The 27,695-nt window shown below is 39.1% G+C and overlaps 1 protein-coding gene across 5 annotated transcripts in view; it reads right to left on the bottom strand.

The window, feature by feature from the left end:
• Positions 1–27,695, bottom strand: part of SOX5 (SRY-box transcription factor 5) — a 547,425-nt gene that overhangs the window by 346,710 nt on the left and 173,020 nt on the right. For 4 of the 5 annotated variants that reach the window (XM_078849539.1, XM_078849535.1, XM_078849534.1 and 1 more), the window contains exon 1: positions 3,768–3,937. The exons of the other annotated variant lie outside the window; for it this stretch is intronic. In XM_078849539.1, coding sequence (XP_078705665.1) covers positions 3,768–3,805 — 38 coding nt within the window. In that variant the 5' untranslated portion in view covers positions 3,806–3,937. Of the gene's footprint in view, positions 1–3,767; positions 3,938–27,695 lie in introns of those variants that run through there. 5 annotated transcript variants of the gene reach the window in all.

Raw genomic sequence — 27,695 nt, forward strand, 5'->3', positions numbered from 1 at the left:
CTCAGCACAAATAGTTTAAAGCGAAGACTTTTGGGGTAACTTTTGTTCAGAAAAGCACTTATGAAATATACAAAGTTTCCATTTAGGAAAATGATTTCTCCATTTGACAGTGTTGGTATGACCCCAGAATAAATTGAGTAGGAGTCTGAAATGACTCTTGCAGCATAGCAACTAAGTATTTTTTTCCCGCAGCAGAGACTTACTTTACACCCTTGAGCCCTTCCCTTTCTACAAACTGTCTAGCTACTCATGTAATTTCTAGAGCAAGCACCCTTTTATCCTCTCTCTACCTTTTGTCTTCCTTTCTTCTTTAGGAAACATTAACTTACCCTTCCTTCTTCAACAAACACCACACACTTCTTTACCTTGAATCTACAAAAAGACATCACTCTGTCATGATGCCTAGTTTAGCCACTCTCAAAGTCTACAGAAAAATGTAAATATGTAGTATTTAATGTTGATTTAAGAATATCACACACTAGGGACATTGTTAAGAGGTTACTTTATTTTTCATTTACTAGATTTTATTACAACATTAAAACTTTATGCTCGGCATTTTTGAGCTCTTAATCATTCTGCAAATTTCAGTACTGTTCGTGATGGTTCTAGCTACACTTGCTCTATTTCTCAGGAAACTCAAACTTTCTATTGTGGGTTTACCTTCTGTTTTCAGCAAACTTTATGTAATCATCCCTGTGTTTAAAAAAATCAAGATTATTCTTCTGAATAATTTGATGTGGATTCTAAGTGCCACAGGTGCACCAAAAAGTACATCCCCGCAGTCATTTACTCCCTAATAAGCAGACAGATTCCAGTTATAAATTTCTCCATACATTTTTTCTGCAAGCATTCCCTGCCTCAGTTTGCGCTTTCTGATGATCCTTTGATTATATAGTGGAACCTCCAGAAATAAAAATAAAGAGGTGCAAGGAACTTCTCAGTAGAAACCCAAACCCCTAACACTTAAGGAACGATTTATAAATTGTACGTGTTAATTTACAAAACCTAGTGCATGTTACTATTGCTGCTGAATTATTTAATGCTTGTTTATTCGCCTGACACTGAGGACCATTTTCATTCCAAGTGTGTATCACAAATGTCCATGCTAATGACTACAGACAAACAAGAGAAGTCTCCTTCGTTCTAACCCCTCGATTCATTAGAAAGTTGGGGTGACTCTTTAAAGTTTCTAAACTGCTTATAGTTACTAGGGTACAATGAAACATTAACAATTCTCCTTAGGGCAATGATGATAGCAAAAGAAAAATAACTCTTCTGCAGTACATATACAGTCAGAGAACTAAACGGCAAACAGCTCTACATGCTGAATCTTTACCTCCTTGTAATCTATTACAAAGTCAGCTTTATAGGGGCTTGTGCATGTTAGTAACAAAACTGAAGCTGACCATGTGGATGTGACAGGTGGGACCCCAGAGTGTGGAGAAAAACACTCTAAGTATTGTACTTGTTGAGAATATAACAGCTCAAGAAGCAGTCTCCTATATATGGTACACGTGTAACTTGGATATGCATGTGAACTCTGTGTGTGTGTGTGCACGCGCACGTATGTGTATGTTCTTATGTCTGTCTTTTGGTAAATATAAATATACTACATGGACAGTATCTGCTCTGTGTGTGTGTGTGTGTGTAACTATAGCCAAACACACATATACAATGTAAACAAATGGTAATGATTAACAGAGATATTGGTTTGTATTACTAATTCTAACTACAGAGGGAAAATGGTAAAAAAAAAAAATCATATGTTGCGAGGTTTCTTTTATATCGCTTTTTATCTTTATTCCTTGAAATCATCTGCAAAGCCAAAAGAATAGCAGTTTATTGATTATTTAACTAGAATTTTTAAAAGAGCAAAATCTCTGAGCTCTAAAAATGAAATGTATGCCTTGAGAAAGATTAGGGAGAAATTAGTTTTACTACTATCGAAAAAGTTGGGTTCAAAATGAAGAAAAAAAGACTCGTTTAATGAGAGGTCAGAGGGAAAAACAAAGTCCATCAATAAAAAAATGAAAAGACTGTATCTGTTTAATAGACTTACACGTATTCTATTCATCACAAAGTTCAAAGAACAATCTAATAGCCTCCTTACAAATTTCTATCTTGGTGAAGTAAATGGAATACTTTTAACCACTGACTGCATGTACAAGAGAAATCTGTTTATTGTTATATTAGCTCAGGGTTCATCACTATAAACAGTAATAGTGTCCCAGGTACTCTAGCTAACTTAATATAGTACATATGAGCAAAAGCAATCTTTACTCTTCTATCACAATAAGAAGAAACTAAAGAAAAATGTCAGGTATTTTAAATAGAGCTGACAAATGAATTGTATTCAATAAAATCTTTTAAGCAGTTCAACAATTCTAGTGCCGTTTTATGGTAAGGAAGTGTTTTAGTTACAAAAAAGAGACAGAAAGTATTAAAATAGTTCTTGCTTTTTTGAATTTCCTACTTAATTCCATATTCTTCTATTTTTATTTTTCTTCTTCATTTTAATCCCAGCATTCTTTCCTGTCCTTTCACTGCATGCATGTTTTTCTGCCTACTTAAAATGTTTCCATCTTCCTTTCTTTTCTGTGCCTTTTACTATCATATTCAGTAGTTTGAGCGATGAACAGCTTGACTTAGCATATTTTTAACCAGCTGGTCTAGCACCTAGCCTGCACTGCATAGTCAGATACAACCAAATGTTTATACAGAAGGTAGCTTTCATGAAAATGAAAGAAAAAAAAAAGCCTAAGTAACATGCATCCTGGCATTCTTTTGTTTACTAAATGAAAAGTTTGAATTCTTTGTTAAAGGAAAACAAGGGCCTATTTATAATATTTAAAAATTAAGCTGGAGGGGAAGGATATTAGATCTTCAATAGAAGTGTGTACAAATGTATGAGAGGAAGCTTCAAAACACAGTTTAGAAAAGGCAGATTTAAGTGAAATAAGTATTAAGCTCGGGAGTTTACAAGCCACTGCCAGTGAAAGAAAAAACTTAATTCCAAATGTATGAGGCTCCTACTTTAGTAAGAGGGCGGAGGGAAATAAATAAGCCATAAATCAAAATTCTGCTTTTGACACTCAGTGAAAGAGGTGCTGGCTAAAACTTAGATTCAAGTTTCCTATTTTTGTTTTGGACACTTAAAAGCTGATCTATTGACAGAATGTTGTGATGCTAACTTGACTAAAATAATAACTTCTGTTAGATCAACAAAAGATCATGTGCTTTACAGAGCGCCTTCCAAAGTTTTAGGGAATGATCAGATTGGAAGTTAAATCCTTGGCTTCACCCATAACCAGACACCTTCTCTATCATCCCAGAAATCACTCCTTGAAGAGAGAGAGATGCTAAAAATGAGGGCATTCTGCAGCAAATATTACCTCCCATATTTTAGTAGAGTGGCTCAGAGAAGGAGTGTGGGAGAGAACTAAAGAGAGAGAGAGAGAGAGAGAGAGAGATCATGATAATGTTCATTAAGATCCCCATTACGATCTAAACACCACCAGAAAAGCATCACAACTGAAGCAGTTGTAAAGGACTTGCAGATCCCCTCAATCTGGTTCAGGCAACAACGGCAACAACAACAACCACCACCAAATGATCAGCAAACTGACATGTAAGCTGAATTGCAAAGGTAAAGCTTCTCCACCAAGCATTCTTTTGGGGAGCATCTCACCACTGACACAGAGACTGCTGCTAAAAGGGAGAGTTATACTTTTTTCACATACACACACACACACACACACACAACTCACCTTTCAAACTCCTGAGGTAAATCAGGGTCAGTTAGCATGCTGGAAAAGCACAATTTCCCTTTGTCACACCAGTCACCTATAATCGCCTCCAACTGAACCTGTCAAGTGAGTCCAAACCTTCTAAACCGATTGATTTTCTCTTTTTCTCTGTCTAGCTCTCTCTCTCTCTCTCTCTCCCACCCCCCTCTCTGAGCTAGGACTCCTTGACCAGTCTCTTAAAGGGGTAGCACACTTAGCAGTAGACACTGTTTATAAAACTCCCCCCACAGCGGAGCAGCATGCTGCGGCTGCAAGGCACTAGACAACCTCAGGGTGCCTGTCCTTTCCTTTTAATTCTATCCTCCAGTCACCACAAAATGGGAAAAGTCAACTCATCTAACGTCCATAAAAACAAAAGAAGAAAACCCAAAACCTGTAAATCTCCCAGTACTGAGGCAGATCAGTGGAGAAAGAAGATAAAACATGAGCAGCCTGATTAAACTGAAGCCGTTATCAACTCCCTCGGAGTTGAAATAGGGAAGAAAAGATTAGACACATAAAAATGTAACCAAAGGCATTTGTACTCAAAGAATTTCCATTCCTTCCCCCCCCCCTTTTTTTTTTCTTAAGTCTCTCCCTCTCCCTCTTTGGGGGAAAAAAAACAACAACAAAACAATCAGGCATTGTTCTGAGGGAAGAAAAGCAACTTTGACAGATTGAAATATAGCAGAGGCCCCTTCAAGGAAACCTGTAAACAACTTGTCACTCACTCTGTCGGTCTCACTGTTAGCTCTTGCTTGCCACAAAGTGCTGCGAACGGTCCTGGCAACAAAACCAAAGTTTCCTCAGCTCCAAACTCCATCAAACAGCCCTGGTGTGTGAAGGGGGAAAGGTATCCACATGCCAAAACAACACGCACACACAAGGCACAAAAACAACAATAAACTTTCAGTCTGTCCTCTGGATTATTATTTTTTTTTAAACCCTTCTCTCTGAGCAAGTCAAAGGAATCCCTTAGCTGTGGATCTCTTTAATTTCCTCTGCCCAGACAGCCACAGATAACAAGGTGGACAAACTATGGTTTTAGAGAATCTAAGCTGCCTGGCAGACCACAGCCTTCATAGCAGTTCCAATTATCTAGATAAAAATCTGGCAGACGAGAAAGGTAATCAGGTAATGGACCTTTGACATGAAATGACAGAGGCGCGCGCGCGCACACACTTACACATACACACATGCAGAGACAGAGACTGGCCAGTGCACTGCAGCATCTGGTCAAACAGTAATGCACACGCACACATTCACACACATATAAGACAGTGTGAATGCTCCACATCATACACACACAGAGACAGAGAGAGGGAGAGAAAGAGAGAGACCAGCAATCCACTCCTACTGGGAGGGTTCATTCTGCACAAAAGGCTACATTACAGAGCCCGCCCCAATAAGGAAGGGGGGGGGGGAGGGGGGAAGCCTTCTATTGTCGAGAGGGCAGGTCAGTTGATTAGATTTTCTGTGGAGAATTCCACGAGGAAATTCCCTTCAAAGCCGAAGTGATTAACTGGGGGCTATTCTGGAAATGGAGCAGACAATGGTTCAATAGTCTGCACGGCCAATGTCCAGGCTGGCACTGAACTCACTTTAAAAATAAATAAATAAAAAAAGCCAGAGTCTCTGTTCTTTTACACACACAGCATGGTCACACTCAAACCTCTATTCCTTTCCTTCCAGCTTCCCTTCCCAGTTAGGGTTGGCTGAGGTTTTTTTTGTTTTGTTTTGTTTTTAATTTTGCAGCTGGACAACATTAAGGGCCTTTAGAAACCACAAGGTTTTAACCCCACAGCAGTTTGATTAGGTCCATTCCCTCCCTCACCTCCCACCATCCCCAGCGATAGGCAGACAGTAAGTTTACTTTTGTAGACATACACAAGTGTAGAAACACACACTCACAAGAGATGTTCAACCTTTTCATGTTGATTGGTTTTAAAAAAGTAAAAAAAAACAAAAAACATATCAATTAAAATCCAGCAATATGTCCCTTTAAAATAATGCAGTCTTTTAAACTTTCTGTGTATACTGTAAAACTGTACACACATGCGCACACACACAGAGGATATATACTATGGTGTAGTATCAAGGCTTTATCAGCATGAGTCTGGAATGCAGCTTTAGTCACAAGTAGTGTAACAAACACTTGTGAGTTACGCACATCTTCCCAAATGAGCATGCCACTTGTGGGAGCAAAACACTGGTGCTAAATTTGCAAAGGCACTTTCAGTGTAGTACAGAAAAGAGTTTCAACCAAGACTGTCTCAAATCTGCGTCATACATACTGCAGCATTCAGAGCAGTCACATAGAATTTGTCAACTCCTGGCATGAGGTAGATCTAATGGCTCCTCACTATGGGGCAGGGTAAACTGGTTTCCTTTAGTAGCCCCTGGCAGATAATATTTTCCACAGAGGTTCATTCACAATAAACTGACAAATCTAGTTAATATGTACAAGATTTTTTGTTTGTTTTTTTAGTAGCTAACCCTTCTAGGATAACTATGAAACAGACTTTAATAGAGGGGCAGCAGCCGATGGGAAAAAATAACCCCCCACACTCTGCATTTCACCTGAGGATCTCAAGCCATTTTAATTAAGTCTCACATTACTCCTTTGTAGTAAATAAATATAATTATGCCTCGTTCTGATACTCTTAGTTGTGTTAAACAGTACCATACTCCACAGGGAGACCCACCAAAATCAGCAGGGCTCTGTGTGGAGTAAGGTGCTACTCAGTATGAATATAGGGATCAGAATTTGGCTTTAAAAGAGGAAACAGAAGTACAGAAAGGTTAAGTAACTAGGCCAAGCTCACACAACTAGTCAGTGGCTGCATTAGGATGAGATCTCAGGATCCTGACTCCTTGTCCCCTGCTTTAATCAAGCAATAATAGTGCCTCAACTGATGGGGAAACAGCTTCATACCAACTGTTTTGTTTTAGAAATTCATGTTTCCCATCTTGCACATCTGCAAATTTCAATAGTGTTTCACCTACAATGGCACTAAAGTAAACTGCTTTGTTAAAATGATTAGAAGATAGTTTACCCCCCCTGCGATGCTGGCAGAGAAGGTGCCACCTCATGCCAAGGCCCCTAGACCTCACTGAACACTGACAAATGCAAAGCTGGAAACCAGTCTGGCTCACCTGTGTGTTAGCATTGTTAAAATAGATGTTAAATTGACAAGAATGTGTTTAGACTTGATGAAATAATCCTCGGAGGCTGCATGTATTGATCTCACACATAACATCTGTTGTCCAAGGTATGAAGTCATACTGAGTGTTTGCACTGTAAACCTCTGTAATTGTATAACTCACCAAACAGGAAAGAAGCATTAATTAGCATAAAGTGCTAGTCCTGCACACAAGAAGGCCCACTGAAACCAAACAAGCCATCAAAGGATAAAGACTTTGTTGATTGCCCCCTTCCACACACACCCATGAAGTGAAAACAGGTACCAACACTTGTTCCATCAATTTGAACTCTAGCAGAAGGGAATAAAAATGTCTGACCAGAAGGAACTGTATCACTGTGCAGCTTGGAATTTGGAGAGAGCAATATTTCTAAGCATAAGCAAGGGATCCCTAAGCTGCTTAGCTTAGGTTAGCCCTAAAGGACACAGAAAGCTTGCATATCACAGCAGCTTTTATTGCCTTTTGAAACCTAAGACTAACTCATTTGTGTCTGTATGTTTACCTGCTTTAATCTTGCAGATACCTCATTTCTTTTTCTTAGTTAGAAAATCTTTAGTTAGTTTATTATAGGTTTGGCTACAAACATTGTCTTTGGTGAGAGATTTATGGTAAAACTGACATGGGGTAAGTGCCTGGCCCTTGGGGACTGCAAATAACATGAATACTGCTGTAATTTTTGGTGTAAGGGATCACAAAGGCAAGCTTGTCTAAGTGGCAAGATAGACCAGAATACCCCAGGGGACTGTCTGTGACTCCATGTTAAGGCTGTTGTAGTGCTTGAGGAGTTTACACTTGATATTGGGTTGGTGAAATCTAGGTACAGTATATAAACACACAACCAGTGTGTACCCCGCTTCTTAACAGTCTGTCCTGAGGCTGACACTCGTGGTCGTGAGCCACTCTAGACAGCTTGACAGCCCCTACAGGTATTTGTCAAATTTGGGTGGCTCCTTTGAAATTGGTCCTTTTCATGTTCCTTGACCCCACTGTGCTGCTTCCCGAGCTCTGCTCTCCCATTTCTCAGTGCTGCTCTGCTCCTTCCTTCTCACTGAGCATGGAGCAGGACCTTGGACAGACCAGGAAAAGTGCAAGAGCCAGAAGAAGAGGTCGGCAGCAGGAATATACTCCGTGGGGAAGCCTGAGAGACAACTGACCAGGGCAGAGACTGGGAAGTAGGGAGAACGTAGAGAGGGAGACCATTTACTTGAATGCCTCTGCCTTACCAGGTCCTCACTGCCTATTGCCTAGCTCCATTTTATTCCCAATTAAGTTTCCCTGATAAGTGCAGTCTCTCTTCCTAGCCTCATTCAGATCCTGATTCCTTCCTCCTCAGTTTCTCCAGATCCATTGAGCTCCCTCTCCTGGCTCACCCAGAGGAAGAGAAGCAGGGTCTGGAAAGGAGCAGAAATGTTACCATTTCTATCTTTATGTCCCTCCACCTGTCAAGCCAGGTTTGTCTTAATAATGTGCCCAACTGCAAACACAAGAAGGAAAGAAAAAATTCTAAATAATTAATTTAAGAAACCTCTGAAAAATTAACTGAATAATCTTTTCCACAAATCATACTGTCACAGTTTTAAGATCTCATATCTCAGTAGCTGCCACAACCCGTAACAAGTGTTGTACATCCCATTGGAAACCAGAGGAGCTGGGGAATTTCCTCCTCGTCTCCAACAATAGAACATTCTCATTCCCAGCTATGCTGTTTCACATGATATTGGACCTTACATCTGTCACTGGTGCAGACCTGAATGTTGCCCATCTAATCCCTCAGACCAGCATATATATGGAGGAAAGAAACAAACATTTGTGGGCCAACTGCTTTGTTGGTTTCTTCGTTTTGTTTTTAAACTGGGTGGCTATTGGAAGGTACCCATAGGTTTGAAACGTAACAAGTAGTCTCAGCAAAAATGGATCTACAGGCAGAGTATAACAGAGGCAGTCAAAGGTGAATGATACATTTACATTTGTATGGTTCTGAAATTTATCACTAGGCTATCACCAAACATATTGGAAGGATGGATGGACAACATAGATTTAGACAGACAGACTAAAATATGGAAGATTTCAAGGACAAAATATATAAAATGATGACATAGAACTGAAAAATAATGCGGTGTTCATTAGGAAGTAACTCACAAGTAGAACTGCAACAAGAGCAGGATTTTCAAAAACAGGCAAAAGTGGCCTAACTCTGCTTTCATTAAAGTCAATTGCAATGTTCCTGTTGATATCAATGGGAGTTAAGTCAACCACATTTGAAACCCTTAGGTAATTATATGGCCCACATCACCACAGGACATGGTCACCTTATAAACTAATGAATTTATACTCAACACATCCCTGAGAGGCAGAAAAATGTTATTTATAACCATCTTACAGATGGGGAACTATAGTACAGAGTGATTAAGGGTCAGATCCTCAGCTGCTGCAAACTGGCATAGCTATTGTCAAGAGAGCTTCACCAGTTTACACAAACTGAGAATCTGACCCTAAGTGACTTTTCAAAAAAATCACACAGGAGACACCCAAGACCCAAACCAGTGCCTTAACCACAAAGCTATCCTTCCTCTTCCAGTGGCTGTTGCCTCATTCACTATCCCCCCCACACAAACACATACGGGAAATTGGAGAGTAATAGGAGATAATATGGATAAATGACTGAGGAAAAAAGGAAGAGATATAAAATGTAAACATCCATATAAGAAAATCATGTATTATACAGGTTACAAATACCACAACACTTGTAGACTTGGGGAATGTGAGCTATGTGCGCTCCATATATTTGTACACAAGCATTCTGAAGAAAAGAAAATCCTTGAATTTAACAAAAATGTTCCTAAAATTGTCAAATGATAACACTTCAGATCTGTGTCTTTAGCAGATACTATAATATAGTAGGTGAAGCAAAGTGCTGGAAAAAAGTGAGCTTTTCAGTTTTAGTTTTTTTTCCACTGAAAGTTGTAGTAGAAATCTACAAAGTCCAAGGAAATGTAAGATGTTCCATAGAATGATCTACTGGAAAATTCTCAAAGCAAAGCATATAATCTATAGGGTTTCTTTTTATCTGTAAGAAACCCTATAGATTATAAACAGGTTTTCTTTGCCAGGCTTAAACCCTACAGAGCTACAGTTTTAAATCTGGACCTTTCACATTTCTATCCAGATTTTTTTTGCAGGGGGACGGCGGTATGAGAATGGGGTGAAGTTGACATATTTTTCTACTGGGAATATTTTGCAAACAGTGAATACTTAATTTAGAGGATGGAAATATTTAGCTACAATATAGTTTGGATCCTATACTTAGATTTTTCCCTCCAAAGTGCCTGCCTAACTGCCATTTCCATGAATGGGAATTAAGTACCTATGTAAGGGTGGAAGTTAACTCTTACTAATATAATGGATTTATGCTGTTTGAAAATACATAAATGCTGAATCAGGTCTGTGTAGCGTTTGAGAAACCACGTGCTGAATGGAATACAGCAAAACATGTGAATGGGTGGGAGGAGTATTGAAATTATTTTCATGTTTACAGTTTTTCAAATTTAATGTAATTTCTTTAAGAAAAAGAAAACCATCTCAGTTGCAATTGGTAACAAATGAAGCCATCATTTGTGAGCCATTTACCCAGCATTTCAGCAGGGTCATCTATCGCCCGTGAAAAACTGTACAAGAAAGAAGGGGCACCACACTTATGGAGAAAGAACAAACCAGTGAGTTTTCACTAAATCTGAATCTTCATCCAAAATTGAAATGTAAACTTCATTGAGGGTCTCAAAACATTTTTTTGAACTTTCTAGTCATTATTTTTCATTTTAACCCAGTTCTGTACACCCAGTTTCTGTCCAAGCCCAGAGGGAAAACATCAATTAGAAAGGCTGCCTAGCCCAACTGGAATCAAGAAATAATGGAAATTTCATAGAATCATAGGACTGGAAGGGACCTCAAGAGGTCATCTAGTCCAGTCCCCTGCACTCAAAGCAGGACTAAGTATTATCTATACCATCTCTGAGAGGTGTTTGTCTAATCTGTTCTTAAAAACCTCCCATTGCGGAGATTCCACAGCCTCCCTAAGCAATTTATTCCAGAGCTTAACTACCCTGACAGGAAGTTTTTCCTAATATCCAACCTAAACCGACCCTGCTGCAATGTAAGCTGATTGCTTCTTGTCTTATCCTCAGAGGTTAATGAGAACAATTTTTCTCCCTCCTCCCTGTAACAACAACAGTTTATGTACTTGTAAACTGTTATCATGTCCCCCCTCCACCTTTTCTTCTCCAGACTAAACAAACCCAATTTTTTCAGTCTTCCCTCATAGGTCATGTTTTCTAGACCTGTAATTATTTTTGTTGCTCTTCTTTGGACTTTCTCCAATTTGTTCACATTTTTTCCTGAAATGTGGTGCCCAGAACTGAACACAATACTCCAGCTGAGGCCTAATCAGAGCAGAGTAGAGCGGAAGAATTACTTCTCGTGTCTTGCATACAACACTACCACTAATATATCCCAGAATGATGTTTGCTCTTTTTGTAACAATATTACACTGTTGACTCATATTTAGCTTGTGATCCACTATGAATCCCAGATCCCTTTTTGCAGTACTCCTTCCTAGGCAGTCATTTCCCATTGCATGTGTGTGCAATTGATTGTTTCTTGCTAAGTGGAGTACTTTACATTCGTCCTTATTGAATTTCATCTTATTTACTTCAGACCATTTCTCCAGTTTGTGCAGATCATTTTGAATTTTAATCCTATCCTCCAAAGCACTTGCAACTCCTCCCAGCTTGGTATAATCGACAGACTGTATAAGTGTACTCTCAATACCATTATCTAAATAATTGATGAAGATATTGAACAGAACTCAACCCAGTACCGTCCCCCCACTTGGTATGCTCTTCTAGCTTGACTGAGAACTCCAGAGAGTTGTTAGCAGTGAATGGTTTTCCAACCAGTTATGTGCCCACCTTATAGTAGCTCCATGTAGGTTGTATTTCCCTAGTTTATTTATGAGAAGGTCATACGAGACAGTATGAAAAGCCTTGTCAAAATCAAGATATACCACATCTACCACTTCCCCACATCCACAAGGTTTGTTACCCTATGGGGATGTGGGGAAGACAGCTATTAGGTTGGTTTGCCATGATTTGTTCTTAACAAATGCATGCTGACCGTTACTTATCACCTTATCATTTTCTAGGTGTTTGCAAATTGATTGCTTAATTATTTGCTTCGTTATCTTTCCAGGTACTGAAAATTAGCTGACTGGTCTATAATTCCCCAGGTTGTCCTTACTCCCCTTTTTATAGATGGGCACTATATTTGCCCCTTTTCCAGTCCTTTGGAATCTCTTTTGCTTTCCATGACTTTTCGAAGATAATTGCTAATGGCTCAGATATGTCTTCAATCAGCTTCTTGAGTATCCCAGGATGTATTTCATCAGGCACTGGCAACTTGAAGACATTTAACTTGTCAAAATAATTTTTAATTTGTTTTTTCCCTGTTTTGGCTTTAGATCCAACCTCATTTTCACTGGCGTTCACTATGTTAGACATCCAATCGCTACTAAACTTTTTGGTGAAAATTGAGACAAAAATGTTTTTTTAGCACTTCTGTCATTTCCACATTTTCTGTTATTGCTTTTCCCCCTCATTGAGTAATGTGCCTACCTTGACCTTGGTCTTCCTCTTCCTTCTAATATATTTGTAGAATGTTTTCTTGTTACCTTTTATGTCTCTAGCTAGTTTAATCTCATTTTGTGCCTTGGCCTTTCTAATTTTATCCCTACATGCTTGTGTTATTTGTTTATATTCATCCTTTGCAATTTGACCTAATTTCACTTTTTGTAGGACTTTTTTTTTATTTGAGTTTGAGATCACTGAAGATCTCCTGGTTAAGCCAGGGTGGTCTCTTGCATACGTCCTATCTTTCCTGTGCAGTGGGATAGTTTGTTCTTGTGCCCTTAATAATGTTTCCTTGAAAAACTGCCAACATTCTTGAACTATTTTTCCCCTTAGACTTGATTCCCAGTGGATCTTACCTACCATCTCCTTGAGTTTGCTAAAGTCTGCTTTCTTGAAATCCATTATCTTTATAGTGCTGTTTTCTCTCCTACGATTCCTTAGAATCTATCATTTCATGATCACCTTAATTCAAGCTGCCTTCCACTTCCAAATTCTCAATCAGTTCTTCCCTATTTGTCAAAATCAAATCTAGAACAGCCTCTTCCCTAGTAGCTGTCTCCACCTTCTGAAATAAAGAAAATTGTCTCCAATACATTCCAAGAACTTGCTGGATAATCTGCACCCTGTTGTGTTATTTTCCCAACAGATGTCTAGTTAGTTGAAGTCCCCCATCACCACCAAATCCCATGCTTTGGATGATTTTATTAGTTGTTTTTAAAAAAAAAGCCTTATCCACCTCTTCTTCCTGGTTAGGTGGTCTGTAGTAGACCCCTATCATAACATGACTCTTGTTTTTTATCTTCTTTTTCATGACAGAATCTGCTCTCAAGAAACCTCCAGCCCAATCTAAACTTTTCAATACTTATCCAAAACAAACCTCAGATCCTTTTGTGGTTCATCCATCACTTGTCCATTCTGCCCTCGTTGGAAAAGCAAGCAAGGGAGCATTTCGTATATATAATGTGGGATACTTCCATACATCATCTTTTTTGCTTAGCTGTGAATGATCTAGGTATTCTCCTCTAGAGGACATACAGACATGGGAATAAATGTTCCCAGTTGTGCCCCAGAAAGCGGGGGTGAAAGCAAATCAAACAGAAAAAGAGGGTAGAGAGGGTGGAGAAAAATACAAGGACCTCATCCAAACAAGTGAGTTTCTCCAGCAATTCCATCTGCTTGAGTAATTTGCCCCTTAAAAGTAACTAGCATAAATTAAATGTGCCAAAGCCATTTGAAAATATACAACATACCTCAGCCACCAGCTCCTTACAGGGACCTAATCACCTTGGAAATTACACTTCTCCCGGCATTTGTTTTTCTAAATCAACTACTGTTAAAAGTAACCCCATATATTGTAAGTGATGGAAATGTGGGGAGGGGATGTTTTCATTTCTTTACCTTGTATAATGAGATCACTGTGTACAATCTGTTTCAGTGGGTCCTCTATATAGTCAGTTAGTGGGGTTGTCTGTGTTAGTCTTTCAGACAGAAAAAGTTTGAGAGAAAAACATTTAAAAAATAAGAAAGTTATTCTAAAACCAACAAAAAATTGGCAGGTGAACTCCTGGATACGTGTAGTATCTGAAACTACTTAAAAACTGACTAAATTTCAAGCTGAAGTAAAAATCAGTTGGATTTCAGCATTTTGTGTTTATTTGTTTTCTTCTTTTCTGAGTGAAGTTTGTTCTTGTAAAAGGTACCATATTGGCAGAAGACTAAAAGGGTTATTATACACTTTTGCGGATGATACTAAACTGGGAGGAGTGGTAGATACGCTGGAGGGGAGGGATAGGATACAGAAGGACCTAGACAAATTGGAGGATTGGGCCAAAAGAAATCTGATGAGGTTCAATAAGGATAAGTGCAGGGTCCTGCACTTAGGATGGAAGAATCCAATGCACCGCTACAGACTAGGGACCGAATGGCTAGGCAGCAGTTCTGCGGAAAAGGACCTAGGGGTGACAGTGGACGAGAAGCTGGATATGAGTCAGCAGTGTGCCCTTGTTGCCAAGAAGGCCAATGGCATTTTGGGATGTATAAGTAGGGGCATAGCGAGCAGATCGAGAGACGTGATCGTTCCCCTCTATTCGACATTGGTGAGGCCTCATCTGGAGTACTGTGTCCAGTTTTGGGCCCCACACTACAAGAAGGATGTGGATAAATTGGAGAGAGTCCAGCGAAGGGCAACAAAAATGATTAGGGGTCTAGAACACATGACTTATGAGGAGAGGCTGAGGGAGCTGGGATTGTTTAGCCTGCAGAAAAGAAGAATGAGGGGGGATTTGATAGCTGCTTTCAACTACCTGAAAGGGGGTTCCAAAGAGGATACTGTTCTCAATGGTAGCAGATGACAGAACGAGGAGTAATGGTCTCAAGTTGCAGTGGGAGAGGTTTAGATTGGATATTAGGAAAAACTTTTTCACTAAGAGGGTGGTGAAACACTGGAATGCGTTACCTAGGGAGGTGGTAGAATCTCCTTCCTTAGAGGTTTTTAAGGTCAGGCTTGACAAAGCCCTGGCTGGGATGATTTAACTGGGAATTGGTCCTGCTTCGAGCAGGGGGTTGGACTAGATGACCTTCAGGGGTCCCTTCCAACCCTGATATTCTATGATTCTATTCTATTCTATACAGAAGGTTAAGCTTATCCACAGACTTAAGGGTTAAACTTATCTTTATCTAACGGTTAAACTTATCCAAGCTTCCCTAAACTGTTCCAAAGAGTCTCAGTGTTGATGTGAAATGATTGCTTCTTGAGGGACAAAGTTGTTTAGCCACCATGCCCATTCAATACTTGGCCTCTCTGATGAGAATGCCAACAGGGATGCTACTTAGTGCCAATGCCGATCACTGTTATGTGATATATGCACCTATCCTTAATGTACTGGACAATGGCCATTAAATTCATTTCAGATAGGCAACCAAACTCCCATCTGAAGAAAATGACTTCTGATTCATCTTGGGTTTGGGCTGTATTTCGATTTGTGATCGAAGGAGAGAGAAGGCTTTGTATCCAGTCACCAAACCCATGCAGTCTCCAACAATGTAAGTTTTAATATCTATAAAAGTAAAAAATAGATTTAGGGCCTGATCCAAAGACCCTCCAGATTAATAGGAGTCTTTCCACTGCCATCAAAAGGCTTTGCATCAGGCCTTTTATGAATATTTCTCATTAGAATCCTTCTAGGTTTCACCACCACATTCTTGTCACTTCTCTTTTAACTTCACTATGTTCTACTGCAGCTATTAGCTAAGCAGGGGGCTTGGCAGTGTCATGTGGTAAATCCCACCATGTTCTGGCATTTACATTTCCAATCTGATTGTCTTTTCCACTATATTCTCTTATTACTAACCCCTGCAGCAAGCCCCCAAGGACCACAAGCTAAGAAGCCTTCACGGTTAACTCAATTTCTTGACCCTCTGAGGTAGATTGAGGTCCATACTGTTTACAGTGCAGGTGTGTTTTGGACAAGACCATAAAACCTAAATTCTGTCTGCTTTGTGCATCTATTGAAGATTCATAATGGTGAAGTTCATTCTTGTGTCTTTGATCAAAATTCCCAATCCCCACGATGGGCAATTAGCAGCTGCACAATTTCCACCAGAGTAGTGATTGCACTTAAGTGCTGATGTGACTATTTATTTATTATTGTATTACAATAGTGCCAGAGATCTCTGCAACTAACCACAACTGGAGCCCCATTGTGTCAGGCAGCATACAAACCTTATTGCCCTGCACCTTGTATAGTCATTTACATTACTGAAAAGTCAGTAAAAAGAGGATGCAAAACACTTCCAAATCAGAATAGTATCATTTACTCTCACTTTGCACTGGTGTAAATAACTACAAAAGGTTCAGGGCAATGAAGTATTGCACCTTAAGTAGTAAAAGATTGCTTAGGCCCAGAAGAGTGTATAATCTAGATGGACAAGACTGACAGAGGAAAATAAAGTAAGTATTATTACCCCTATTTTACACTTGGAAACTAAGACACAGAGCAATCAGGTGACTTGCCCAAGGTCATACAGAAAGTCTGTGGCAGCAGTGGAAATTGAAAGCAGAACTCCCAAATGCAGTGACTTCACTGCAAGACCATCCTTCCTGTGTGTTATATTTTGTAAAAATGATCCACTGGTTTTCATCCTATCTACTATGTATAAATATAAGAACTCACTATTTCCAGTCACTGAATAAATTATTGTTTCAACAAAATAAAGATTTTGAAGATTATGCTTCTGTAATTTGTATAGATTAGCATCCTAGTTCATCTATTGGTACCCTTAGTAATATAGATGTGAGTAAAGGAAAAAACTGTTTAGTGAATGTATTCCCCCCCCACATACATACCACAAACAATTCAGTGTCCACTAAACTACATCCACTGCTTTGTGTTCTTCATAAAAGCATTGTGTAGACATTTTGTTATATATTTCACTGGGAAGAACAAAATGTCAATTAAGCAATAATTCTAAAGTGAATTAAGGACATATTAAATGGGGTCACTACACAGTTTGCTATTTTATACCTTGCTGCAGTAGAAACAGCAATCAGTGGGTAAGTAAAATAATGTTTCATTTACAAAAGCATGGTCTGAGTAAAGAACTAATTTTTGAATGGTGCTCTGGTGGAGTCCTTTTACTGGAGTGTGGAAAGCCATTAGGGGCCAGATTCTGGTTCTGCTGAAGTTAACAACAATACTTCCATTGGCAATGATGGGATTGAGATTTGGTATGGTGTGGTCTCAGCCATGCCCAAATATGGGAGGGAAGAAGGGATATATTTGTTAGAAATCTACAGCTTGTTTTGAAGAGGGACCTTTAGCAATTCTTTTTACAGACCCAAACCAGAAAATTCAGCATCTAGAATAAATGGAGGACTGGTCGCTTGTGTTTATTGCTTGTTCCATGCAAGTTCATCTCTTGATCCTGGCCTCTCATTTCAGGGGACAGCCAGAGGTTGGGAACATTACTGAGGTAGTGTGCTGAGGGCCCCTGAGGGAGTAGCACTATATCTTGTGCAAAGTGGATGTAAAATGCTATCATGCTATGTAAGATGCAGGGAAATGGAGACATAGGATACCTGGGGCTACTCTGCAGCATCTCCTCTGGCCAATACAGAAGCAGGGCTACCTCCAGTGACAGTTTAATCCTGTCACCTGTTATTTTAGAACAGTGGTTCCCAAACGGGGATTTGTGAACCCCTGGGCGTTCGCGAAATGTTACAGGGGGTTCTTGGGAAAAAAAATCCCTAATGGCGGACAAAGCTGTCCCTAGGATCCCAGGGCAGCAGGGGGGCAGCAGCCCGGAGCCAGTAGTGTTTTTAAAATTATTATGAAGAACAAGTTTAAGCTGTGTTGTAACATGCGTTGTTTGCCTGGACTGCTCAAGACCTGATTGCTTGTGCAAGAGGAACTCTTTGAGTTGGCTTTTAAAATACCTTCATTCTGTTTCACATCTGATACTCGTTGATGAAACATAGGAGCCTTGTCTTATAACAGGCTTATTCAAAGTGATACAAGCTACCAAAGTGAGATCTTGGAAGAGTGTTGCCGTTTTCATAATGTAATAAAAATACTGTAATGATAAATAATAATGAATAAAAGTATAATAAGCATGTCATAAAAACAAAAGATCACTGTTTTTATAATTTATACTCATGTAAAGGAGAAAATCCTGGGAAATATTCATTTTTAGGAGGGGGTTTGCAAGACTTGACATTTTAGTGAAAGGGGTTCACAGGTTGTTAAAGTTTGGGAACCACTTGTTCAGAAGGATCATGGTTCCACTGTAAAGCTTTAAGGGTGGGATTAAAGCAAGTAAAAATATAGGTGAATCAAAAAGGATGTATCAAAGCCTGGCTGACAAAAACCATTGCCTGGATTGAGAAGTATACTCACAGCCCATTGAGATTAAAGCACACCCTAATTTCTAAGGAATGCCTGTCAAAGAACAATTACCTCCTCCATTGCTTACCTCTGATTGGACCCCAGCCAAAGCTACAGGACTATTGTTTTGTCATATAGGTCCATACGTCATGCAAACTGAGCACTTTGTCCCCACTTCTCCTCTTAAGAAGCAGCACTTTCTATTTCTGATGTTTAAAAAAATATTTTGATTTGTCTCTCTTTGTTGATGTGTTTTCCTTGTGTTGTTATAGTAATTAGTGCCGTGAAGCCACAGGCTGAATCCTCATTAGCAACCTGAGGATTTTGATTTGCTGAAAATACAGTCCATAATCTACTAAGAGCATTTTAATTACTCTAATAAATAAAAACATCATAAAACATCATACATCCTATACAGGTTAACAAAAACACAACCAAGGTCAATCCTATCTAGAGGCTGACCACGGACTAGGGACATGACCAGACTGGGTTTAATGGACAAACAAGCCATGGGCAGGCAATGAATGAATGGCAATGCTGCACTGCTTCCAGTGTCTGTAAAGATGCTTTGAGATGAAAGAAGAGCATGTTAACCATTACAGGCAGTATACAGGAGCATGTAGGGGCTGGGGAAGCACATATCAAAGCTGTTCCTTTCACACCTTAAGTGCGTTTGATCATCTGGTCCTGTTTGGCCAGTCCATCTCCCACGTGTTTGCACATAGCCACCACCCTTTCCTGAGAATAATGTGGCTCAAAGTCCAGGCAGGGATTTCACATGTAAGAATGTCATAGAAGAAACTTATACAATGAATTATGAGGTAGTCAGTAATTCACTTAAAAGGGGATAAAGTTGAGCTGGCCTTTTGTACCCCCACCGCTACACTTCTTGATGGAGTTTCAATATGGTAACATCATCCAGCCAATGTTGACTTGGTGCAGACTGTTGAACATACTTTAGCATCACAGCATCTACAAGGAAGAGCATTGTGGCTTCAAAACTGTTAAACGGGTGTCACCTCAATAGTGGGGTGTCTCTTGGGGTCTGGTGTATTAGGCAAGGCAAAAAAAAAAATGACCATAGCATTACTACTACTATGGGTTTGTGTTTGCCCATACGAAAAAGACTTATATAATTAAATTATATTGTAAAAAAAATTATATTGCATTGTACAAAAAACCAATAGAATTTAATAGAGAATTATACCACAGCTATAGAAACTACAGCATGCTTCAAAATACCTTTATATGGTAGATCATTCACTATTACATTCTATAGAATTTTAGAGTAATTTCTATAGGTTTAATCCCTTCTAAAATTCACAGTTTTTCATAAGAGTAGCATAATCTTCTGGGGTTATTTGGGGTTAATGATTGATGGTGATAAACTGTGCATCTTGAATCAATGTACTCATTATTATTTGATCTAGGAATATAGGAATTGGCAGATCAGTGATTCATCTAATCCAGTACCCTGTCTCTGACAGTACCAGTAGTGGATGATTCAGAAAAAGGGGCAGGGAACCCCATAATGCAAAATTTTTCAGTGAACAGTCCATGGTCTTCCTAACCCTTGTCAGTTAAATAGTTGGCTTATGTTCTGAAGCAAAACAGCTTGTATTCCTTAATAATATAAATATTTCTTTTAATGTAACTATGGTTTGATCTCATCTGTATAAATGCATAGTCCCTTTTTGAATCCTAAGATCTGGGCTTCAGTGGCATCTTGTGTCAGTCAGTTCTACAAATTAATTATGAGTTGCATAAAAAAGTATTTACTTTTTTTCTGTTTAAAATTTGTTGCCTTTCAATTTCATTGAATGATCTTTTGATCTTGTACTATGAGAAAAAGTAAATCAAGGATTCCTTTTTACCATTTCTACACTATTGATTATTTTGTATACCTCTATCGTCTATTCTTCATCTCTCTAAAAAACAAACAGTCTCAGCCAGTTTGCGCTCTTCTCATATGGAAGTATCTCTATGCCTCTGATCATTTTCATTGCCTGTCTTTAAGCTCCTTCTATTTCTGCTATATATTCCGAGATAGGATGACCAGAACAGAACTCAGTATTTCAGGAAGGCTTACATTGATTTATGTAATGGTAGTGTAATATTTTCAGTATTATTTTCTATGCCATTCTTTATACATCCCAACATTCTGTTTGCTTTTTGACCACTGCAGCCATTTTCATCCAGCTGTCCACAAGGAAACTGTCAGTATCAGGCACTTGGGATAGAGACCTTATGCGATTAAGCAGTTTTGCAAGAGTTTTGATAGTCTGTGTCGTTGGTTGGGCTAACTTGTTAAAGGAACCAAACAATATTATTCATTGGTCCAAATGACTACAGTTAACACGAGCGATACTGCAGATTTTTGGTGATTACTGAAAATGCTGCTCTATTTTTATAAGGGGGGAAAATGCACACAAGTAACCTTTGCTGCTGGAATCTGGCCCTTTCACATCCAATTCAAAACAGAACCAGAAAATGCTGTAGTACCCAAAAAATGAAAGGACTTTTTTCTTTTTAAAAAGTTACCCAAACCTTTTTAAGCCTTAAAAAAATTTCTGGTTCAGTTTGAATTTTAGGTGAAAAACTGGACTGGTTATCAATCCAAACTAGCTCACCTATCTCGAATACACAGGGCATCTATCACAAAGCTTAGAGTACTGTATTTTTAATGGCTATAGTATAGTAATGCACCAAATGTGCACAATAATAGGGATTCAGATTTGAACATTTTAGTTACTAATACAAAAAAGTTCAGGCAGATAAGCTAAGGCCCAGTGTTACAATGAGCATACGTAATTCTAAACCATCAGACTTCAGAATTCAGGTGTAATCCAAAAATATGAAATTTAATAGACAGGAAAAGCTTTCAAGTGTATTTATCATGTCAATCCTGATACAGAAGAAGATCCATAAATAGTACTAATAGTTTAAATAAGGATCTGGATTACCACAGTCTGAATGGGAAGCAAATACTGCTCTAATACACTGATCATATCAGCTAATCATAACTTGTTTGTATTTAACATGCAGCCAATCATTTTGAGGTGGTTTAGAACATGTATACTGTAAGATACACAATATAGGTAAAAAATAGGACATCTTCAAAGAGAATTACATTCTGTTTTCTTTTTGTTTTTTGTTACTTTTTGCTCATCACTTTAGATTTCTCTGTACATAACTTATAAAGGGATGCATCTCCCTACAATGTGGCTGTACTCTACACATTTACCCTTTCGCTCATGTGTAATGTTTAAGATTCATTTTGTTCTCTGGGCTTAAACTACATACATTTTAACAACCATATTATTCATAAGAGGAATTCAGATTTGAGTACTGTGATCCATTTCAAATACCACAAATAAAAAAGAATCAGAAATCATGAGGAGATAAGTGTTAAGTATAAAGAAAAGAATCTATAAAGCCAGCACTAGGTGGGTCCATAACAATGAATTAGGCATAGAGAGATGTTACATGCAAAATACTGGTGATTAAACAGATGCAATACAAGCCAAATCAGACAAGTTTTAACCATCAGACAGGTTACTGGAAAAATGTCAGTATAGAGAACAGAAGCAATATGCAAAGTGGGAGAGATCCACATGGCTCATGAGGCTGCAGAACTAAACTCTGCACTGGCTAATCAATCTGATCAGACGAGGGAGCCTGCAACGGAAATCAGGGGGAGTTACTTGCATCCTGTGGCAGGAAAATCAGGATCTTGGTGTGCAAGTGAGAGAAGCTGGGAGCAGCATAAAAGGGCTATTGTCCCTTCTCCAGAAACTTGCCTTGAGGATGGGAGAAGGGACCTCTACAGACCCCAGTCCCCTCTCCCTCATACATTTCATCTGCACGAGAAAAGGAGGTATGCAGTGTAGTTGTAGCCATGTCAGTCTCAGGATACTGGAGAGCCAGGTGGGTAAGGCAATATCTTTATTGGACCAACTTCTGTTGGTGTAAGAGACAAACTTTTGAGCCACACAAAGCTGAAGAAGAGCTCTCTGTGGCTCGAAAGTTTGTCTCTCTCACCAACAGAAGCTGGTCCAATAAAAGATATTTCCTCTCCCACCTTGTCTGTCTGAGGCAAGGAGGGTCATTCCAAGATCCCTAGCGTGTTTTTTAAAAATATCTGGTTATTTTTAAAGGGACATAACTTGTTTGGCTGTCCCTCTCCTTAACTGCCATGAGGGTAGGGCTGGGTAGAATCTTGGCCCCAAAGAATTTATCTTGGCTTCCTGGCTTTGGGCAGCACATTCATTTCTCTGTGGCTGTAACTTAGATGAGAAGGAATTTGCCCCAGTCTTCCAACTACACTGCCATGTGAGGAACAACAAAAGGAGCTACCACTCCCAAGTAGGAGCTCCCATTCAGAATACAAAACTGTGAAGCTCCAGTTGGTTTTGCACCACAGAGCAAAAGCAGTGCCAGGATCTCACCCATTTTTATACTAGCAAAAATCAACTTAAAGGCTAGAGCAAAACTTCCACTTTGCACCAACAGTATTTGGGTGAAAATATTAATTGTTTTTATTATTATGCTCTTCAAGGTGAGGACTATCTATTTTTGTGGCTCCTATAGTGCTGAGCCCATTGTTTGCAATAATCAAAGTAAATAAAGATAATTAATCATAATAATGGTGCAAAAACTATTTTTGACTATTCAGAAAATGTAAGGCAGGAAGAGATTCACTGTTTTTGTATGGACGGAGCTGCTGAGGACCAACTCTAAATTACATCCCTGGAATGAGGCACTTCAGTGACCTTACACCATTGGAGGATTGGGCATTGGGGAACTGAACTCTGAAATGTCCCTCCTTGCCCCATCCCACTTCCCAAAATTGCTACCTGCTGGTGGTGGGAGAGGGTAGGTAATGCAGGAGCCAGCTCTGCCAGCTATCTGTCTAAGCTTCCCTACATGCAGGGAATTCTACACTGGCCATTTCTGGACAGTTTTAGTCCACCTTGTGCCACTCAAGAGAACCCAACTTTAGTAAACTAGGAGCCTATTGATTAGCTTTACAGAAATAAAAACATATTGATAACAGAAAACATGACTGCAATATTATTATAGCAAAATCTAATTGTGGGCCTGATCCCATTATAACTTAATACCAGATGTAGTGCTTATAACCAGGCATATGCAACTGTTTTCAATGGGACAACAGTAGATTACCATTTGCTACATGGGTTACACTGTCCTCAGTAAGAGAACGCACGGCAAGCAAGACACCCAGCAGTAAGAATCTGTTGGATTGGACCCTGCTTGAGGTCATCCCTTTTTTAAAACCATATGTCTTAAGCATTACAGATTATAGTTAATTTTCATTCACTACTCTGTCTTCCAACACCGAAGGATAAGAATATAGTTTTCAGAACTTGACTGCATACATCTCATTTATAAATAGCTGAATTTTATCTCAGTCTTACAAAATTAAATAAATAAATTGTGCTACATTAAATAATGTCCACCTTATGGAATTTAATGCTGTGTGTTTTGAAAATTCTTCAGATGGCAATAATGACCTAATTACTGTTCTGATTAAAGAAAATGAGATATTCCTACTAAATCGAAAATTTTGGAGTTGGGAGTAAAAATATTCACAAGGCTGGAGATGAATTAGAAATACAGGGTAAACGCAATTATCTGAACCCTGATTATCTGACATCCAGGTTACCTGATATTTAGAAACGTCCCTTGAAATTGGACTTTTGCTTTTTTTTTAAATTCCAATTTTCAAAAATGTGGATATCTCCTCCAAGCCAGTCAGATAGTGCTTAACAAAATTAACTCTTAAACAAGGACTAAGTCAAATGATATGAGATAGATGGATAAGAATATTCCTGGGTTATTCAAAGCTCTCCTCACAGCTCTCTGTGTGGAATAAAACAGCACACCCAACACAAGACAGAAACACTGAATAAGAGCTAAATGTTATTATATCATAACACGCTCATTGGCTGAACATACTCTTAAAGCACAACACTTACATAACAATTTCTGAGAGATGTTGGCTATGACTTTAACCCTTTTGTGGTTTCAAACCCATCATGGAAAAAAAGATTAAGACGGGAATTAGAGATTCTCATTTAGGAAAGGAAGTATGGTCTAGTAGTTTGGGCTTTGAACCCCTGACTTCTAATTCCAGCTCTGGCCTAGCTGCCATGAGGCCTGTAGGCAAGGTATTTAACATCCTGTGCCTCAGCTTCCCCAATTACTAAACAAGGATACCACCTATCTTGTGAGATAGTTGAGAAAATTAGTTGGTTAATGTTTTAAAAAACATTTGCACAATGTAAAGTACTATATAAGTGCTGCAGTACGTATCACTATCAGTGGTCAGAATTACTGAGAAAGGTGACTCAAAGGCTGTGGAATCTTGCTTGGTGAAATGGTGGTCTGGACTTCCAAGCTTTTTCTCATGTAAAGGCGTTATTTTCTTTAAAATCATTGCTAATACATTATTAACGTCATCAAAAAGATTACAAGGATTTGTGGAAACCAAGAGACATATTCAGGAGACGGGGTGGATCTCACTGGGGCTATATTCTGTGACTTTCCCTGGAGTCCTCTCATAAATCTGTTGCTACTCACAAGGCTGCAATGGTGAAAGGGACGGAACAGTACTTACTGGATGACCTGAAATTGCTGTGAACTTTCACTTGAGGAAAATTCAGTGTTTTCTCAATCTTTCTTTCTGTTCTTTTGAATTTATGACTGACCTAAAGATCAGGCTAACACTATGGGCCATTGTATCGGATACGCTCGTTGGTGTGGTATTTGGATTTAGGTCAATTGGAGATTTTATTTTTTGTGAACGTGAAATATCTAATATTGTGACTTATACGAACAAACTAGAAAAGGTTAATTTTGGATGCACATCCTGACATTTGAGTGTTTATCTGAACCTTTTCTGAAAGGATCTACAAAGTGGGCTGAAAATATTACAAAACCTGGCTTTTACAAGCCAGAGCAGAAATACCACAAGATAGGCTGTTTTTAAAGTATCTAGTGTCTTCTATTTGCAACAGTAACTGGAATCAGAAAAAGCAAAGGCACAATGAAAAAGACAAACAAAAACAGATGGAACATTTTCAATTCTAAGAAAAGTTTCTGTTCAAAGGGTGGTTATTATTATTTATTTTTTGTATTTCCAGAGTGCCCAGTCAGGGACCAGGACTGCATTGTGCTAGGTGCTGCACAAATGCAAAACAAAAATGGCAGTCCTGCCCAGTGGTGGTCAAACAATTTTTTACAGTGGAATGCTAAAGGCTGAAACTATGTATTTGGGTGGTTGTTACTACTTCAAGCCAAGGGGTTCAACAGCACCCCCAGCAGGTTTAGTTGCAGCACCTGCCCCAAACAGCTTAAAAATTAAGTATGAAACAAGAAATGGATTCAGACAGGCCAATGAGGAGCACAAGGAAACAATGAGGCAATAGTGGTCAGCACAATAGGCTGTAGTCTCAGTACACCAGCAGCCTCAGTGTTGTCTGCAAAACACTTGACATCATGGCAAAACAGAGTTTTAAGGAAGGAGTTGAAGGAGCATAATGAGGTAGCTTTGTAGATATTTATGGGAGCTCCTCCCAGGCATGAGGGAAAGCACAAAGCTGCTTAACTGAAAATGTAATAAGTGGGCAATGGAGGCTGACATCACAGTCTGATTGGAGGCATAAACTGATATTTTGATAGTGAATAGATGATAGGTAGGGTGGAGATAAGGGCCTTGAGAATGACGATAAGAGCTTTATGTTTGATGGGATAGAGAAGAGGGAGCCAATGGAGGGATTCAAAGAGAGGGGTGACATGGTCTAAGTGATTGGCTATGAATATGATCTTGCAGCACCGTTCTGAAGCATATGAGTGGAGCAAGATTGCAGACATCAAAACCCCTGAGAATAACGTTGCAGTAATCAAGACGTGATATGCTGAGAGTCTGGACAAGTGTTTTAGCTGTGTGGATTTGGAAAAAGAAAGGTCATAACTTAGAAATGTTATATAGAAAGAATTGGGAGGATTTAGCCTGGATGAGAGGACCTAGAGAGCAATCTGATTCAAAGGTTATACGCTGGAGTGACAAGCAGGATGGTGGTACTGTCCACAGTGATCGAGAAAGAAGGTGGGGGGAAAGGTGAAGGGCTCTGTTTTAGGTTGAAAGTTTGGACTGACTCTTATTTAATCTGAACTGATTTACTCAACCCTAGTAAAGGCTCCTGGAATTCATTTTACATGCAAACAATTCTGTGTTAAAGGTAGTTTCAATTCTAAAAAGTGTCTCCATAAAAATGGCATTGAGAGATTTCAGGATCATTGAGTTTCAGTGACGTGGTTGACAGACAAACGATATCTTTTAAAATGAACAGTCCTGCATGGGTACTTTGGGGCTCATACATTAACACTAGGAATAAACATTTTTCTTCTGTTACATCTGTGTAACTCCTTTTTCTTCTGTGGGATTGGATAGGTAAAGAGCAGAATACGGGGTTGGAGGACAGAATATGGTCTTGCGAATGGAACTACATTAACAAGTCTGTTCATGATGCAGAAAGCAAAAATGGCCTCATATGATGCCCTGAAGTTGGTGATCTCTGTCCCATTCATCATGAACTCAAATCCATGTTATAAAACTACACCACCCAAAGGGCACCAATTCTGGCAGTCTCAACAGCAAGGCCAAGGGCCAAATGGGAATGGAAAATGAGCTATCCTCTCCCCACAGAAGTAAAGCCTATAAATGTATCTCCCCAAGGTAATGAGGAGGTACGTTTGCAGAGAGAGATGTGGAAAAGCATGCACTACTAATAACTGTGCAAGCGTCTATTCTATGGGCAAATAGAAAGATTCCAAACTCCAATCTAGCACCTTTGACTAATTTAACTAAAATTAATAACTAAAATACTAAAATCATCTGTCACATTTCATTATCAAGGACCCCCAAACACTTTAGAACACACACACAAATGAAGTTACCACGGGTGTGGAATGGAATAGACATTATCTGCTACAGGTTGAACCTCTCTAGTCTGGCACCCTTGGGACCTGCCCGGTGCCAAACCAGAGAATTTGCCAAACCACGGGAGGTCAATATTGTAGCAAGCGGGTCTCTTTTCATTATCTTGCCGAGGCAAATA

The sequence above is a fragment of the Lepidochelys kempii genome, chromosome 1 (assembly GCF_965140285.1).
Source record: "Lepidochelys kempii isolate rLepKem1 chromosome 1, rLepKem1.hap1, whole genome shotgun sequence".
Taxonomy (NCBI): domain Eukaryota; kingdom Metazoa; phylum Chordata; order Testudines; family Cheloniidae; genus Lepidochelys; species Lepidochelys kempii.